General features: G+C 35.8%; 3 protein-coding genes and 1 long non-coding RNA gene across 4 annotated transcripts; 3 read left to right on the forward strand and 1 right to left on the reverse strand.

Moving 5' to 3' along the window:
* Window positions 1-4,144: 4,144 nt before the first annotated feature.
* Window positions 4,145-6,152, forward strand: LOC107552412 (uncharacterized). Its single transcript, XM_016234280.1, has 4 exons — window positions 4,145-4,372; window positions 5,016-5,135; window positions 5,795-6,042; window positions 6,129-6,152. The coding sequence occupies exons 1-4, from the start codon at window positions 4,162-4,164 to the stop codon at window positions 6,150-6,152; spliced, it is 603 nt and encodes a 200-aa protein (XP_016089766.1). The 5' UTR covers window positions 4,145-4,161.
* A 1-nt stretch (window position 6,153) lies between these two features.
* Window positions 6,154-7,149, forward strand: LOC107552437 (uncharacterized). The gene is made up of 3 exons (XR_001604855.1): window positions 6,154-6,223; window positions 6,646-6,696; window positions 7,096-7,149. It is a non-coding gene; the product is annotated as an uncharacterized lncRNA (long non-coding RNA).
* Window positions 7,150-8,233: 1,084 nt separating this feature from the next.
* LOC107552413 (G2/M phase-specific E3 ubiquitin-protein ligase-like) lies at window positions 8,234-11,961 on the forward strand. Its single transcript, XM_016234282.1, has 6 exons — window positions 8,234-8,310; window positions 8,539-8,822; window positions 8,948-9,267; window positions 9,465-9,640; window positions 9,775-9,947; window positions 11,706-11,961. The coding sequence occupies exons 1-6, from the start codon at window positions 8,290-8,292 to the stop codon at window positions 11,959-11,961; spliced, it is 1,230 nt and encodes a 409-aa protein (XP_016089768.1). The 5' UTR covers window positions 8,234-8,289.
* Window positions 11,962-12,829: 868 nt separating this feature from the next.
* On the reverse strand, window positions 12,830-15,778 carry LOC107552414 (uncharacterized). Its single transcript, XM_016234283.1, has 3 exons — window positions 15,599-15,778; window positions 15,003-15,187; window positions 12,830-13,604 (listed from the first exon to the last, which is right to left on the reverse strand). The coding sequence occupies exons 1-3, from the start codon at window positions 15,776-15,778 to the stop codon at window positions 12,830-12,832; spliced, it is 1,140 nt and encodes a 379-aa protein (XP_016089769.1).
* Between the last annotated feature and the right edge of the window lie 1,730 nt (window positions 15,779-17,508).

Consider the following 17,508-nt stretch of genomic DNA (forward strand, 5'->3'; position numbering starts at 1 on the left):
GTTCAAATGCGGAGTTTTGCGCATAGTATAATTTTTTATTTTACTAGTACATTTTTTAATTGAACTCTACTGTAGCCATTTGGACTAGTCAGAACATCAGACAAGTAAAAAAGCAGATCTGACTAGTAAGATAAGAATTGTTACTAGTAGTAATTACAAAAGATACTAGTGTCTAATAAATAAGTACTAGTACCTAATGAATAAATACTAGTATCTATTAAATAGGTACTAGTATCTAATGAATAAGTACCAGTATCTAAAAAATAAGTACTAGTATCTAATGAATGCTTACTAGTAATATTTAGATAGATACTAGTCACTATTGCAATAATTACTAGTCAGAAATTAAAAGATGATATCAAAAACAAAATAACTACGTCTCCTTGTTCATTTGGAGATATCTTCAACCTCATAAAGAACTAGTGAGAATGTATTTGGAGATATCTTCATTTAAACAGATCATTACATAAACATGAGTACCCCTCAACCATCTAATCAGAGTCCACATGGTAATACAATACATTAATATGCTGAATTAATTTGATTGTTAAGTATAGGGCTAACTGGCTTTGGATGTTAGCCTTCCTTGCTAATTGGTTACCATGAAAACACAAGGAAATATTACAAACCTGTTGTCCAACAAAAGTATATTGACATGTTTTACTCCAAATTCACTTCATAACATCAGTCGAGCGTTTAAAATAACTTCCATAAACTTATTATGGGCGAAACTACTTCGCTTGTACATCCACTGTTTACTGCTCGGTTTCAGCGACAGTGAATGTAATTCATCATATTCGCCTGCTGACAGTGATGAATCACTGGGACGACAATTCTAATGAATGAACATTAACATTAAAGAAACATGCAAACTGCCAAACAAACAGATAATGACACAAAGAGGAAAATAACTGTTAAAATAGGTGTCTTGTCGCATCCTGCCACTAGAGGTCACTCGTACATTGACCAACAAACACATAAGGCTACTATATAAAAAAAATCAGAGGTGGCCAAAGTACATGACATATGATCGGGCGATGCACTACCTTCAAAAACAAACGTAATCCACTGCGTCTTTCAGTGGATCAGATATTGGGAGTAAATGACGACTGCTATGTTCAATTATTTACATCCAACAACAAAGGCAGCGGCTATTTACACTAAGTGCAAATAGCAATGGATTCTATTTACACTATATTAAAATAGCAGGATTTTCTACTGTTTATACTACTTATTAGAGGCAATTATCTGCACCTCGGTATTGTAATTATAGTACATTATAAATGCAATAATAACTTATTGAGTGTAAATTTTAACTAAGTGCAAATAGCAATGGATTCTATTTACACTGTTAAAATAGCAGGATTTTCTGCTGTCTTACAAATTGCAAATAGTGGCAATTATCTGCACCTCGGTATTGTAATACATTATAAAACATATCTTTCTTGTTGTTAATTTGTTAATTTTTTAAGTCAAATATATTTCGCGAATAGGGCTATTTATTCATTTTTATATGTGATTTTATTCTGTTTTCTCTGTCATAAAATTGCTTATAGGACTATTTTGTTTCAGCTGTAGCCTATTTCAATCAACAGAAATATTTTAATCGTTTTAGTTAACTTTAATAACCCATGAATGGTAAAACATCCATATAATTGCAGTAGGCCTATACAATTTAAATTTCCCAGCTGTTTCAAGCATCGTTAGTAGGCTATATGTCATTAGTTCCATTGAACTCAATTGATAACGATGGAATTGCGATCGTAGTTGCTTTTGGCATACGCACCCAGGGGTCTCACAGCCATCCAGGCCACTTCAGAAACCTTGCTGTTGCAAACATAATTTACATTAAGTTTAAGAATAATGACAGAAATGTTGGCAAAGTATTCTGTTGTCAAACACTGTTACCAAGGTAGAGTAACAATGCTGACAATGCGGTAATAGAATTGACAGTCCATCGGACAATTCTGTTACTTTACAATTCTGTTACTTAAAGGGTCAACTCTGTTTATGAACTATTTTCACAAAAAAAACAATACAATTGTTGTTTAAAATCTAATAAACATTATTGATTTATTTTTGCACCCTTATAATATTTCAACAACATTTCCTTTTTTTAACTGGATATTGTATATAATACATTTCCAGATGAAAAATATTTGCTCCAAGTGGACGGCTCTGTGAAGAGATAGGTATTTTATTTTTATTTTTAAGGTATGCATAGTGAAATATTATCTCAGTTTCAAGTGATGGAATGTAAGGACTGTTTGTCTAAATTAAACTACTGGAACAAACATCCTTAATGGTATTTATGCTTACTGAACACTCAACTCCAGTGTACCTGTGTAAAAAACATGTAGATAAGAACATGATCTAACGAAAAACTGAGTACATTTGTGTGTGAGATTGTGACTATGTATGAATTTTCTCAATCAGAGTCACAATGGTGACAAACCAATGTTTTTAACCCTATGCAGACTTGGTGGATCCAGAAACTGCATAGGGCACATTTTACCCACACTTCCTTTGGCTTTTGAGCTGCCAAAAAAAAAAAGCTCCATATAGACAACATGAAAGTTCTATAGGGAAAATGTTACAACTTACCCCACCCCTGTCATCCAATGTGTAATTAGCTGTATTAGCATGTGGTTTGAAATTAGCAGTTTAAAAATGCATCACATTTTTCTTGAGAATCTACAATTTATTCTAATGGAAGTTATATGATTTTATCTGTAACAGTTTGTAGTAAGTATGTACATATGTACAATGCACGTCACACATGAAAAAAAATAGCTGCTTGCATAAAATTCAAGGCATTGATGTTTGCCTACAAAACCACCACTGGCTCTGCACCCCTTTACCTAAATTCCTTACTTCAGAGTTATGTGCCCTCTAGAAGCTTGCATTCTGCAAGTGAACGTCGCTTCATTTTTTTAATTGAATGATATTTTTGTGCTTATATCATAGTGATTAACTGGCAAAGTTAGCCTACGTTATTTGTCTCTCCTGGTGTTGGCGAATTTAATTTAGAAAAATCAATTATCAATTAATATCAGATTAATATCAATAAGACTTGTAGGAAGACTTGGGCAGAAGCTAGGTGCACTGTGCTTTTATTTTCCATTTCTAGTTATTATTTGCCCTCTCATTTATGGAATAATTGTTCAATTCTGGACAGGGGCGCGGGAAGTAGGGGTGCTGAGGGGGCTGCAGCACCCCCTGTTTTTTTCACATGGTTGCAAATGCAACGCCAAGTTTGTTCATGTAAATTTATTCAGTTTTAGCATTTAATAATTTGTAAATTGTAGGTGGGCTATAATAAACCCATGTCATCTTTATAAACATGATTAATTTTACTTGTGATGTTTTCTATATGGGATGATTAGCCTAATCCTCATGAACACGTGACGCTAGACCCCCCCAACACGGACACACACAGCACCCCCAGCCGAAAGCATCTTCCCGCGCCCCTGATTCTGGAACAACTCTGGATGTAAAAATTCTAATGTTTATGAAAAAATGGGACACTCTGCTTTGGAAAGATGTAAGGGTGAGTAAATGATGACAGAATAATAATAGGTGAATTATGCCTTTAATTGCTGTTTATTTTTTAGTCACCTAAAAATGACAAACCTAAAAAAACGGCTGCAATTCATGAAGCTTGCAAGAGAGCACATGGGCTTTTCTGTCTAAAAAGTCAATTGTGTCTTTTTTACCCTGCTGTTTAAAAGTTTGAAATAATTAACATGTTTTAAATGTTCTTCTTTTTAAGACTTTACGAGGATACTTGCCAAAATGACATTTCCACTTAATTGTGTGTGTCCGTTTAAGCCCGATAAAAGAGAACATAGTTCGGTAATGGCGCGCTGTCGCTGTTGTCCGTGTGCGCATTTGAATGTTTTAAAATGGTTTGAACGCTTCAGCAGCACATGCATGTGGACATTTTTTTTTCATGCATTGTAGAAAAAAAACACTTTTATTTTTCGATACTCATTTTTAAGCAGAAAATAAATGGTAGAAGTTACACGGATTTTTATGAACCCAATAATTTATATTTTAAACCGATAAATCCCCCTCCATGCCCCACCCTTGTTGGTATGACGTCACATCCATCAATAGATCACAGATTAGCGCGGGCATTTTTTGCACTGCTGCACTAATATGGACACCAGGCAACAGCAAGGCAGCGATAATTTAATATCGCCGGACAATAATGAGCAACATGCAGTAGCAGTGTTTGACAGAGTTTTTAATGCATTGCAACGTGCCAGACGAGAATTAATGGCTACCACATCTTCAAATGGTACTGACGGTACAAACATTTTGACTGCAACAAGAACACTTTTCAGGAGACGCAGAAATCAAGCTCAAGGTAAGTAAATTTAGTGAGTGGATGAGTATTTTTTTTAAAGTGATATCATATAGGCAGTTTTAACAGGGGCAATGGTGATAAACCTAAAATAAGCTATTAAAAGATACATCAATGAACTGAACTACAAATATAGCATAAGTGGGGGCTTAAGGGGTTTGGCGCGCTCTGCAGCTGAGAAATTGAGTGTCCCCCTCAAACATTTTGGCATTTGGCCCGGTGCGACCGCACCAGTTGCACCCCCCAAGGACGGCCCTACACTACTTATTTATACTTTTATGCATTATACACTTTTATTAATACCCATGTAGAGCCTATTCACAACCATCTTTAAAGGTACCTTATGTAGCACCTGCCCCTTTATCGCCAACGCTAAAATGCCCTAACTAGGTGCCACCCGACCGCGATTTCTGTCCCCTCCCCCTCCCAGAACGTGATCGTGCCCTCATAATGCCATTTCTCCCCTGCCCCTAGGAGGTCTGTGCACATCTATCAAGAAGCACACTGATCCCATGAAATGTTAGTCTCTTCCTTATTTCGATAGGTCCTTTCTTGGAACAGAAGAGGTTGAAACAATGAATCATAAAGTTATATGAAATGACTCAACAAAGAGATTCAATCTGATTAATAAAATCTCTGTTGATAGGCACATCCACCGGAAGAGGCCACTCAAGCTGGCAGGTGGGCCTCTTTCTCCTCCCAGGACCAGACCTTCAGAAACTTCCATCTTTGTCTGACCGGCATGCCCTGACAAATAATGGATTAGGTTTGTCATTCACTTTTTCTTCAGCCATGACATGATGCACTGTATTATCATGAATGTATTATTGTATTATCACTGTATTATTCCATTATGATCATGGCTTGAATGTTTAAAATATATTTCATTTATTCACATACACATCTTGTACACATATGTACAACACTTTATACTGCTCATCTGGTTCAACTATAGAACATCAAGTTTACAGAAGCTGCAAGTAGCTTATAATGATGCAATGAGAATTTTACTAAAGAGACCTAGATGGCATAGTGCAAGTGAAATGTTTGTGAGTGCAAGAGTAATCACTTTTAAAGCACTGTTATGAAATCTTATGTATAGATTTATCTGCCAGCTAAATGCTTCTAAAAAATAAGATTATTGTGGGTTTATCAAATATAAGGGTTAGTACTACACGGTGTCATTCAAAGCTGTGGAGACATTGGTATTGTTGTATTTTGTAACTCTTTATTGTGGGTGGTACATGCTGTGGGTTGTATATGTTGTCCTATTCTTATTTGGACCTTGAGTCTGTAATAAAAGTTTGGTTGATTGATTGATTGATTATACATTCAGTGTATTTCAAAACATTAGCGTTATCAGTGCAAACATATCTGTAGTTCTGAGGAGAAATGCTAATTTTTTTTACAATGTTTTTTTTCAAGGAGTTCCAGCGAAGGAAGTAGCTGATTGCCAATTGTCCACAATTGATTTAAACTGGAGCCTGACAGATTTAAATAATTTTGTTTGTCAGAGCTTCCCTATGATTAGTTTGAACCTGGTGGGTTTTGAGTTGGCAAAAGTAGACAAGGGGAAAAAAATCAAGAAGGTACAAGCAAGCTCTGTGCGAGATCTGAAGAAGATTGTGGGAAAAAGCAGACTTTATGTTGTCCCTCGTGCTGAAGTGGGCCAGGTACAGTGTAGTTTTAGTGTCAAAATTGGTGCATTTAAAACCACAGTGAGTTCCCTTTCATGGGAACTTCGAACTGCGTCCTCTAGGGGTCGCTATGGGGAACGCCTTGACGTTGTCTCTACAGCCAATCAACTTGCCTCTGAGTCAACCAATCACAGAACCTAACCCTGAAACAACAGAGGTAATTTAAAGTGTAGTTGTTTTCAGTTGCTCCTTACAGAATGAAATAAAAAACAATAAAGGCTTTAACTGCAGTTTAATTTGGCATTTTGGTAATATTTAGTTTTTAATATCAGCCCTTTTCATTGTTAGTCTTTCACTGAATGACCAATGACTATCTTATTGACAGTCATTACATATAATTATTTTATTATGCATATTTTCAACACTATGTGGTTGCCATGGTTTAGTTCTAATTATTACAATTATTTAGACTAATAAAAATGATTGATTGATGTTTCTTAAATGTTAGTTATGCGTCCAAGAAATATAATGTATTATTCATTTATTTAAAACCATTTATGTATAATTTCACTGTAGTTAAAAAGTGTCAAAATTGTTGTATTTAAAATCACTGAGATTTTCATGATATTGTCTCTACAGACAAGCGACTTGCCTCTGATTCAACCAATAACAGAACCTGAAACAACAGAGGTAGTTTAAGACTTAGTTATTTCAGTTTCTCCTTTTCACAGAATAATAAAAAAAATGTGGTATTTTGGAATTTGAATTTTGGCATATTTAGTTTTTAATAAGACCTTTTTATTGTTAGTCTTTCACTGAAACACTGAATGACCAATGATCTTATCTTATTAACAGTCATTCAATTATATAATTCTTGTTTATTATGCATATTTTCAACACCATGTGGTTGCCATGTTTTAGTTCTAATTATTACAGTTCTTTAATAAAACACTTTTTTGATGTTTCTTATGTTAGTTATGCTTCCAAGAAATATACATTCTTAATTTTTATCATGTAATTAATGTGTAGTTTAAGAGTGTCAAAATTGGTGTATTTACATTCACTGAGGTTTTTATCATCTCTCTACAGACAAGCAACTTGCCTCTGAGTCAACCAATCACAGAACCTGAAACAACAAATGATTTAGAGGTGATGTAAAACGTATTTCATTTCAATAGTTATTTCATGTACTTGGATGAATATGAAAAATTAGTAACATTGCTATGACAAATTTTAAGAGAAAGATGATTTAAGTTAATTGACATTACTGCACAAATATTATGATTTTATTAATTATACTGCATAAAATGTGTTCGCAGGAGTGGAGAGATATAAGGCGACAGCAAGACCAAGAGTACGAACAATCACTAAGAGCTGATCAGGAAAAGGTACGTCTTTTAACATTCTTTACAAGTGTTTCCATGTGTAAAATGTAAGTAAAAATATTATTGATAGATGCCTATTCACCTGTTGGCAGGATCGGAGGACAGAAGAAATATCTCAATATGAAGAGAGGCGCTTAAAGGTGCTTTGTATTTTTTTCAACTTGCCTCTACTAAGGAAGGTGCTTCTTTTTAAAGTCTCGAGCACATTCAAAAAAAATTTTTTTCAAACAACATTTGTCTGTCTCACAGATAGTAGAGGAAAGACTTATGAGGACAGATGAACAACCAGCTGATGGCATACCATTGAAATTTACTTTCCCAGATGGCACAATGAAAATAAGACGGTTCCAAGTATTTGATCAAATGCAGGTAAAGCTGTTGAATAACTCAATATAATTTTTAGTGTTATAATGTTAATGTTACGTAAAAAAATTATTGCCATTTTTATTGAACTCCACACCTAGACCTGAAATATCCCAAAACAAAAGATTGCAATGTATCTGTGTTTCAAATGACAAAACGCTGCATGTAAGATGTCTGTGTTGTCCCTAAATTTTTTACATCTTACAACAACAGCAACAAAATCTTACTATTTTGCCCACAAAAGACAGAATCTGCTTTCATTTTTTAAATGCACATATCTACAGAAAGTTGTTAATGGTTTAAAGTATGATAGCGTATATGATTACCTTAAATGTAGTACACTTAAATTGTGTGCTACATAAAATGTAGTTTTTATGTATTTTAGGTCCTGTTTGACTTTGTGGGAACACATTCATCAGCCACAGAGTATTTTTATATAAGGGAAGCTATATCAGCAGTTTCAATATCCAGCACAGTTCCTGTGACTCTTCTGGATCATTACTTGACTTCTCCATTGAACATCCATGTTCGATGGATGGACATGGAGGATGTACAGGTAAATAAATTCCTATATGATGATTTAGATTATTCAGACTTGATGACATACCTTTTTTCAGGACTTTAGGAAATACTAACAATTTATGTCTTAAATTAGTTACCATAATATTTTAAGTGAAAGCATGAAGGCTTTTCAGAGAATGGTACATGTAACGTCTTTCCAAGGGAATAAAAAAAAATCATCTTCCATAAATGCCAATGTAATCTTTTATATTTATTTTTTCAGGCCATCTTCCACCAGCAAAATCCAGTTCTTTTGCCAGGCCCTAGTGAGTTTCAAGATGACCTTGAAATAATGGAATCTATGATTTCAGATGAAATTCACAGTGAGGTTGACTTAGAAATCATGGATTCTGGTTCTCAAGAAGAAGTGTACTCGATTCACAGTGAGACTGCCTCAGAAATAATGGATCCTGGACCAGAAATATACACCAACTACATTAACATAATGCCAGAAAATGATTTACCTGAGCCAGATGACCAAGAACAGCAAGATGGTTCTGAAGTCATGTAAGTAGATATTATATTTTGAAACTGTTGCTTTGTTTAATTTTATGTGACCTAGTTGTATTTGAAAACTTTATTTTGATTAGTTGTTTACTTATTGGCTGACTGCTGTATGATAACATTGTTAGGAATTTGGAGGACCTTGTCTCTTCTACAGAGGAGATACTTTTGGAGCTTGGGCAAGAAATAAACTACAACTTAAACTGCAGATTCAACATTAATCGAAAAAATGTACTAGATGGTGCATTCAGAGCATTTGGACGAAAATCCTATGATCCCTTCAGGAGAATTTCTGTCCGATTTTCTGATGAATGTGGAAACTTTGAAGAGGCTGTGGATTTGGGAGGCCCAAGGAGGGAGTTCCTTAGTTTGCTGATGGAAGAAATGGAAAAATCTGCAATGCTTGCAGGCCCAGATGGACGAAAAAACCTTGCGCTTGACTCAGTTGGTGCGCCCTTTTATTTGATCTTTGTCAATCACTCAAAAATATTTTTTAGTAACTTAGAGACACCAATTCATATCTTTTTAAGTTAATTTTTAACAAAGATGTCAATATGCTGAAGGTGAGATTTTTAGAGGGTAGTAACCTGTTGTAGTTTATCCCCTTTTCACATTGTAATAATAATTGTCAATATTCTACTTCAGCTGTCAGAGAAGACAGATACTATCTTGTTGGAAAAGCTATAGCTGTCAGCATGGTTCACGGGGGACCATCTCCAGGATTCTTTTCGTCCACTTTATTTGAATGCATCAGTAATGGACAAGTCTCACCCACCATAGAAGATGTGAATGACTTGGACTTACAAGCTAAAATCAAAAAGGTAATTTTTGTATGTTTATAAAAATATTTATACACTCAACTGCAAACTGTTTTATAAAAATGTTTAGTTTATTTAAAATGTCACTATTTCCATAGTAATGGATTAAAAAATGCGTGTATGGATTTTTTCCCCAGATTTCACATGCTGCAACCATGGAGGAGTTATGTGAGGCAACAGAGTGTTTGAGTGAATACCTGGCAAATGCAGGATGCCTTCGAGCTGTAAAATGCCTAAAAGACAAAGATCTGCTTTTACAAGACATCCTACTGTTCCAAGTTGTGAACAGACTCCACGGTCCACTTGAACGGTAATAATGATATATGATTACATGAAGAATAGTCCATTCTAATTGGTCAGTTGCACCATTAAAGGGATAGTTGACCCAAAAATGAAAACTCTGTCATTTACTCATCCTTAAGTTGCTCCAGACCTGTATGCATTTCTTTCTTTTGATAAACCCAAAAGATGATGTCTGATGACAACACAGCTGTTTTACGATTAGCCAAATTCACCACATGACAATGATGACGTGTTTTGGGTTTATTATAATATGTTCAATTGCAACAATGCTCGCAAATCTGTGTTTTTAGAACAGTAAAAGCTTTTTACTGTAGTCACAATGTTATATTGAGTCATAATCATCATAAAACACTGATAAAAGCATATATACCCCCACTTTATTGGTATTTAAATAGTATGTTTATATTGAATTTTACTCTTGAACAGATGGTGCTGTATTAAGCAGTATATAAAAAGTGTTTCTGTTGCTCATGAAAACGTTTCTGAAACATCTATGTATTTGACAAATATTGCATTTAGTTTACTTCATCTGTGATAGAGTAATAAGAGTATGCAAACACCATGCAAGTGTCACTACCGGGAGCAGAAAGTGTCTGACTTAACATCTCCGCTTTCAATTCTGCCCCTGACTAAAAGAGGCAACTCTCGCCGATTGGTCTGTGCAGCGCTGCATGAACTCGAACACACCTATCATCTGCAGGACACTGGCCCTCCAGGACCAGGGGCCTCATTTATAAAATGTTGCGCAGAAACCATCCTAAATTTGATCCTTACGATCATCTCTCAGATATGCGTACGTGCGATTCATAGAATGATCGTACGCACAGAAAACGCACGTACGCCTCTCTTCCTCTCTTTCAATCTATGAATCGCAAATGATCTTGAACTTGCGCACAAATGAATGGTTTCAGCTCTCTGCCTTGTAAACGTGTAAACGATAATGTCATTAACATAAAAAAAGATCACGAGTCCTTGTCCAAATTCTTTAACTTATGATAGCTCGCTGCAAGAACAGCTTACATTTCCCAAAGACATTTTTCATAAATAGGAGCGCTGGGATGGATTTAAGCGTACGCACAATCTAAGATCAAATCTGTGCATACGCACGCTTTATACATGAGGCCCCAGGATTGGACACCACTGATCTAATTATAAAGCCTTTTTCATGTTTATTTATTCTTTTCACAGAGGGCAACTCTAGCTGCTCACTAGACAAAATTCTTAAATTTGCAACGGGATGCAGTGTTCTGCCTGCAATTGGATTAAAGCCACAGCCATCCATTGAGTTCTTACACCCCTTCGATTCTTCACCTTGGTATGCTTCACAGAGAGAGAAGTTTCCAACTGCAAACACGTGCATCAACTGCTTGCGTCTCCCTTTGCACAAGAGCTATGACATGTTTAAGTCTAATATGGCCTTTGCCATTTGCAACACGCAAGGGTTTGGTCAAGAATAGGATGAGGAAAAATGTAAACATCTACTTTGCTGACAAGTTTGTTGTTTTGGGTTTCAAAAAATGGTTAAGGAGTTTAGAAAAAGTTAGTTGGTGGCAATCCAACAAGTTCGTGAAAAACCTTAAATATTAAATCCCAGTAAATTTGATAAGTTTTATGCTGAAAGAGTTTTAAACTGTTCTTAATACTGATAAGATCAAATCTGTGCATATGCACGCTTTATACATGAGGCCCCAGGATTGGACACCACTGATCTAATTATAAAGCCTTTTTCATGTTTATTTATTCTTTTCACAGAGGGCAACTCTAGCTGCTCACTAGACAAAATTCTTAAATTTGCAACGGGATGCAGTGTTCTGCCTGCAATTGGATTAAAGCCACAGCCATCCATTGAGTTCTTACACCCCGTCGATTCTTCACCTTGGTATGCTTCACAGAGAGAGAAGTTTCCAACTGCAAACACGTGCATCAACTGCTTGCGTCTCCCTTTGCACAAGAGCTATGACATGTTTAAGTCTAATATGGCCTTTGCCATTTGCAACACGCAAGGGTTTGGTCAAGAATAGGATGAGGAAAAATGTAAACATCTACTTTGCTGACAAGTTTGTTGTTTTGGGTTTCAAAAAATGGTTAAGGAGTTTAGAAAAAGTTAGTTGGTGACAATCCAACAAGTTCGTGAAAAACCTTAAATATTAAATCCCAGTAAATTTGATAAGTTTTATGCTGAGAGTTTTAAACTGTTCTTAATACTGATTTTACTGATGTTGAAAAAAATAAGGGTTTCAAAAAGGGTCTGAGAGTTTTGCATCAAATTTTGTTTTGCATCAATTTTAATAGACATAACTGAAAAATAAAGACATGCAAAGAGTTTTGAAAGGGTTGTTGATTTTTTTGTAGTATGATATACACATACAAAACTACATTAAGGGCACTAAATCATTAAACAATATTTTGTTCATGCTTTTTATGAATGTTTGTTTAACAGAATGGAAGTTGAAAAACCTGACAAAAGATCATGTCTCTGCAAACAATTAACAAATATTCTAAAACTTTGGTTGTACAGTAATACAAAGATTAAGTCGTGGCCTAATGGTTAGAGAGTCGGACTCATAACCCAAAGGTTGTGGGTTCGAGTCTCGTACCGGCAGGGATTGTAGGGGTGGGGGGAGTGAATGTACAGTGCTCTCTCCCACCTTCAATACCACGACAAGGTGCCCTTGAGCAAGGCACCGAACCCCCAACTGCTCCCCGGGCGCTGCAGCATAAATGGCTGCCCACTGCTCCGGGTGTGTGTTCACGGTGTGTGTGTTCACTGCTGTGTGTGTGCACTTTGGATGGGTAAATGCAGAGCACTAATTCCGAGTATGGGTTACCATACTTGGCCACACGTCACTTCACTTTAAAACACTACAGAAAAAAAATGAAAATCTGTTTTCATTCAGTCAGTGACAGTCGTTGGGAAATTTCATTGCAGCACATTTGATATTTCAATTTCAAGTCTGCAATGCCTTCTATGGCTCTCAAAACATCTTCCTGTTGCTCCTGGCTAAGGTCAACACTGGGTTGTTGGACATTAACAGCAGGGAACTGGTCATCCAATTCAAGCGGGAAGCTGTGAATTCCATGTTGGGCCAGAAGTGCCTCTATATTGTGCTCTCTGAATGGATCATCACCAAATACATGGTTGATAGAGGTGCTATCTACTCCCATGTTTGTCAGCATCCCATCTGTCCAGATCTGAGAGGGTGTTCGGTTATTTTCTGTCCTTAGACGGTGATGATTCCATGCTTCATGAAACCTGCTCAGTCTAGTTTGTATTTCAGGTAAGTACACAAGCTGAAGAGAAACCTTGTGAATGTCATTTTCAGGATCTAGACTGCCACTGTCTTCAAGGCTGTAGAATTCATTGTAGAAACAGTGCAAAACATGCAGGAAAACATCCCTCCAAAGACGCTCGATCCTCTGATTGTGCACAGATTCCCCTGTGATGTGGCTTCTGTGCTCTACACCATGAACAAGATTCATGAACAATGCCACTTGTGTATTTTCTCCACCATGATCTGACCGCACTCTGGATGGAAGTCCGTAAACACATGTGGCTTTTAAGAACTGTGTGAGCACCGTGACAGCTCTGTTGTCTGTATTACAGTTCAAGTATGTTATCAGGCGAGAATATCCATCTATTGCTCCATGAATGACTAATCCCCATCTAAAAAAAAAAAAACATGCACCAGAAAATTATTTTGCAAGTCTAGACTATTTGTAATTGTTATATTTTTAGGTCCAGCTTGCCTCAACACACCTGTAATGCCTAATGTTGTGTTAGTGTTGTAATGTTTAATTATAATACTATGTTAAAGAACACTAGGGGAGATGGTCCTCACTGCAGAACACAAGATCCAGGGGGCATGGTTGGATCCAGTTCCAACTCCTCCCACCTTATGTATACCTAAACCTACCCGTCTCCACCCCCTGATTACTAAACCCACTCATCTCCACCCCCTAGATCTGGATCCAACCACGCCCCCTGGATCTTGTGTTCTGCAGTGAGGACCATCTCCCCTAGTGTTCTTTAACAGTATTATAATTAAACATTACAACACTAACACAACATTAGACATTACAGGTGTGTTGAGGCAAGCTGGGCCTAAACTAAAAATGTAGGTTTGGAGAGACCAAATAAAATGAGTTGTTCTACCGACATATCTGGACTGGACTTATTATAAGAACATTATAACACCTCTTCGAAGTTTTTAGCATGCCTACTAATAATATTAGTTTAACATTTTAAACAGGGCCGTAACCACTATAGACAAAGGGGACAAGTCCCAACAAAGAATTAGAAATTGCCAAATTCCATTATATTTTTAGGCTGATCTGCCTCAACCTTGTAACAGCACTTGTCAAGGTCAAAATCAAAGCGTCGGTTTAAACACTGAAAGAGGTTTAAGTAGTGACACATTTAATACATGACAACTGTTTTACAGTTGAAATGTTGAACTACCAACAGTAATATCCAGCAATGCAAACTGCTTAATTTTTTCCCCTCCAGTGTGGTCGTTCTGAACTTAAAAATATGGAATCATTTACACCAGTGGTTCTCAAAGTGTGGTAAGAGTAGCACTAGTGGTACTCAGGCTCTCTCTAGTGGTACGCAGAGGAATAATTAAATTTAATGAATGTTAAAACACAATACATTTTAATTTAATCTTTATTTGAGTAAAGTTGTTTTTATATTTAAGTACAGTACAGTTTTTATATAACTTTTAGGTACAACACATTTTAATTTAATCATTATTTAAGTTTCTTTTTTTGTAAGCGCATGTAAGCACAGTGCAGTGTTGATGTTCAAACTGAACATTTACAATGTTAAAGTTTATTTAAAGTTTTTTTTCAACTGGGCCATTATGGTGGTACTTTGTATAAAAAGTTTGAGAACCACTGATTTACCCGATTCAAGTGATTTCTAGCTGAATGTGACGAGACAATAAACTGCTCTGCATTTTCAACATATTTGGCATACATTTATTTGCTTGCTTGCTTGAATTGATTAATTAACAAAAAGGCAGTCACACCAGAACATGGGGTTTAACAAAATTGTAAATACCTGATAAGGCGCATATTCCCATCCATGTGCCACAGACTGTTTGGATATGGCACATAATATGTTCTTCTGGCTACAGCGGCACTCCATCTACGTGCAGCAGCTGCTGGGTCAATGTTACTTAACATCACTCTCACTCTGTGTCGTGTTACCAGCAATCCCTCGGCTCGCAGTAATGCTCTCATCACCTGTGATGTAGTATGCAAACAATGACACAAAGAATTTGATTAAAAGTATTATAATTGAAGAACTTCAGTCTTAACAAAAAAAATCAACAAATAAAAAGCATTTTTATAGTTTACTCACACACTCCGCAAACCGGTATGAATTAAAAAAAAAATGTAATGTTTGTATTTGCATGTTCATAATTCCCAGTTGGTTTTATAAGATATAAATAAATTGTTAACACAGTTTAAAAAAAAATCAGTGGCTACAAAGTTCATATTTACAGCAATTTAATGTTGTAGAACACAATGTGAAATTAATAGGCTAAATGAAGTACAATGATAATTAAAACTAAATTTAAATAAATTAACATTTAAAATTGAATTATGATGTTGATGTTAAAAAAAGTTTAAATGAAAAAAAAAAAAAGTTACCTCATTTCCAGATCTAGGATAGAGTATATGAAGTCGTCTAATGCGCCTTTCCAAATCGTCTTCAGTCAGTGAACTTGACTGCCTAATTGACATCCCCAACGCTTTTGTCCTCTTATATAGAAATGATGCAGAACATCCCAAAAGTCGAGCCATGCGCTTGATGGTGTAGCCCTGTGCCATAAAGAATTCCAACTGCTGCCTCGTCACTGTGATTTTGGGTCTCCCTCGCCGACCTATTAATAATATACACAGAACCATTATACAAGTGCTGTTAAGCAAAATTCACTAGCAACAATTATAAACAGACATTTTAATCAAAATAAAGGTTTGCTTTGTTACGTCTTGTTTGATTGTGTAAAAGTATATTGAACAAATCAAATGTACCTGAGAAGAAGCACACTTATTTATTAAAGTCGCACGAATCTGGATACATTTTGAATTGTTTAAAATAGAAATCGCGACTGACACAATTCTAAAGTTTAAATGAAAAAAAAAAAAAGTTACCTCATTTCCAGATCTAGGATAGAGTATATGAAGTCGTCTAATGCGCCTTTCCAACTCGTCTTCAGTCAATGAACTTGACTGCCTAATTGACATCCCCAACGCTTTTGTCCTCTTATATAGAAATGATGCAGAACATCCCAAAAGTCGAGCCATGCGCTTGATGGTGTAGCCCTGTGCCATAAAGAATTCCAACTGCTGCCTCGTCACTGTGATTTTGGGTCTCCCTCGCCGACCTATTAATAATATACACAGAACCATTATACAAGTGCTGTTAAGCAAAATTCACTAGCAACAATTATAAACAGACATTTTAATCAAAATAAAGGTTTGCTTTGTTACGTCTTGTTTGATTGTGTAAAAGTATATTGAACAAATCGATGAGCTCATAATAAGTACGGAATGCGTTTAATTATGCCTTAAGCGTTTTACTGTGTGAAAATTATTATATTTCTGGCTTTAAATGGGCTGGAAATTTAAATTCACACATAATTACTATAGGCAATAATCAAAAGACCAAAATATAAGACAATTTGAATTTATTTGGGTGAATACAGCGTTTATAATAGTAAATTTAAACTCGTTTAACAAATATTTTAGAAATAAAAATGTAACATTTAAAAGTAGCATTTTGATTTAAGAGCATTTTCATTTGTGTATTCAACCGTTCTCTGTAATCACTTTTCACCGAAATAGCGCTAATTCTCGTGCCCGATGTGTCGCCGAAATCTGACCCGGTTATGGGCTGCTGTTCGGCGGGGGAACTATTAACCTTAGACCGCCGGCTATTGGAATAAGTACTAGTATCTAATGAAAACGTACTAGTATCTAATGATTAAGTACTAGTATCTAATGAATAAATACTAGTAACTTTACAAAAGACACTAGTACCTAAAGAATAAGCACTAGTACCTAACGAATAAGCACTAGTACCTAATGAATAAGTACTAGTACTTAATGGAAAAGATACTAGTATCTAAAAAATAAGTACTAGTAGCATGAAAATAGATACTAGTACGGCTTATAGATTAAATGTTAAACCCGGTTATGGGCTGCTGTTCGGCGGGGGAACTATTAACCTTAGACCGCCGCCTCGCGTTTCACTCCTAGCTGAAAGATGCCGTGACTCCATAATATCTGTTTTGATAGCATACCTGAGCGAATTCGAGGGACTATGAAAATAGAATATTAATGTCTAAAAAAAATTTTCAATAAATTAATATGCAATGATAAAAAAGTGAAAAGTGATTCTTTTAAATACTAAAACCGCCAGTAGGTGGCGGCAAGTCACTGTCTTAATGCGTGAGTCATCGAGTAATTTGTTCATTCAGTAACTAAGCAAGTGGCTGTATTTATAAATGAATCATTGAATCAATGACTTTCGCGAACGATTCGTTCACGAAACACCG

Source organism: Sinocyclocheilus grahami, unplaced genomic scaffold (assembly GCF_001515645.1).
Source record: "Sinocyclocheilus grahami isolate Dianchi unplaced genomic scaffold, SAMN03320097.WGS_v1.1 scaffold450.1, whole genome shotgun sequence".
Classification (NCBI taxonomy): domain Eukaryota; kingdom Metazoa; phylum Chordata; class Actinopteri; order Cypriniformes; family Cyprinidae; genus Sinocyclocheilus; species Sinocyclocheilus grahami.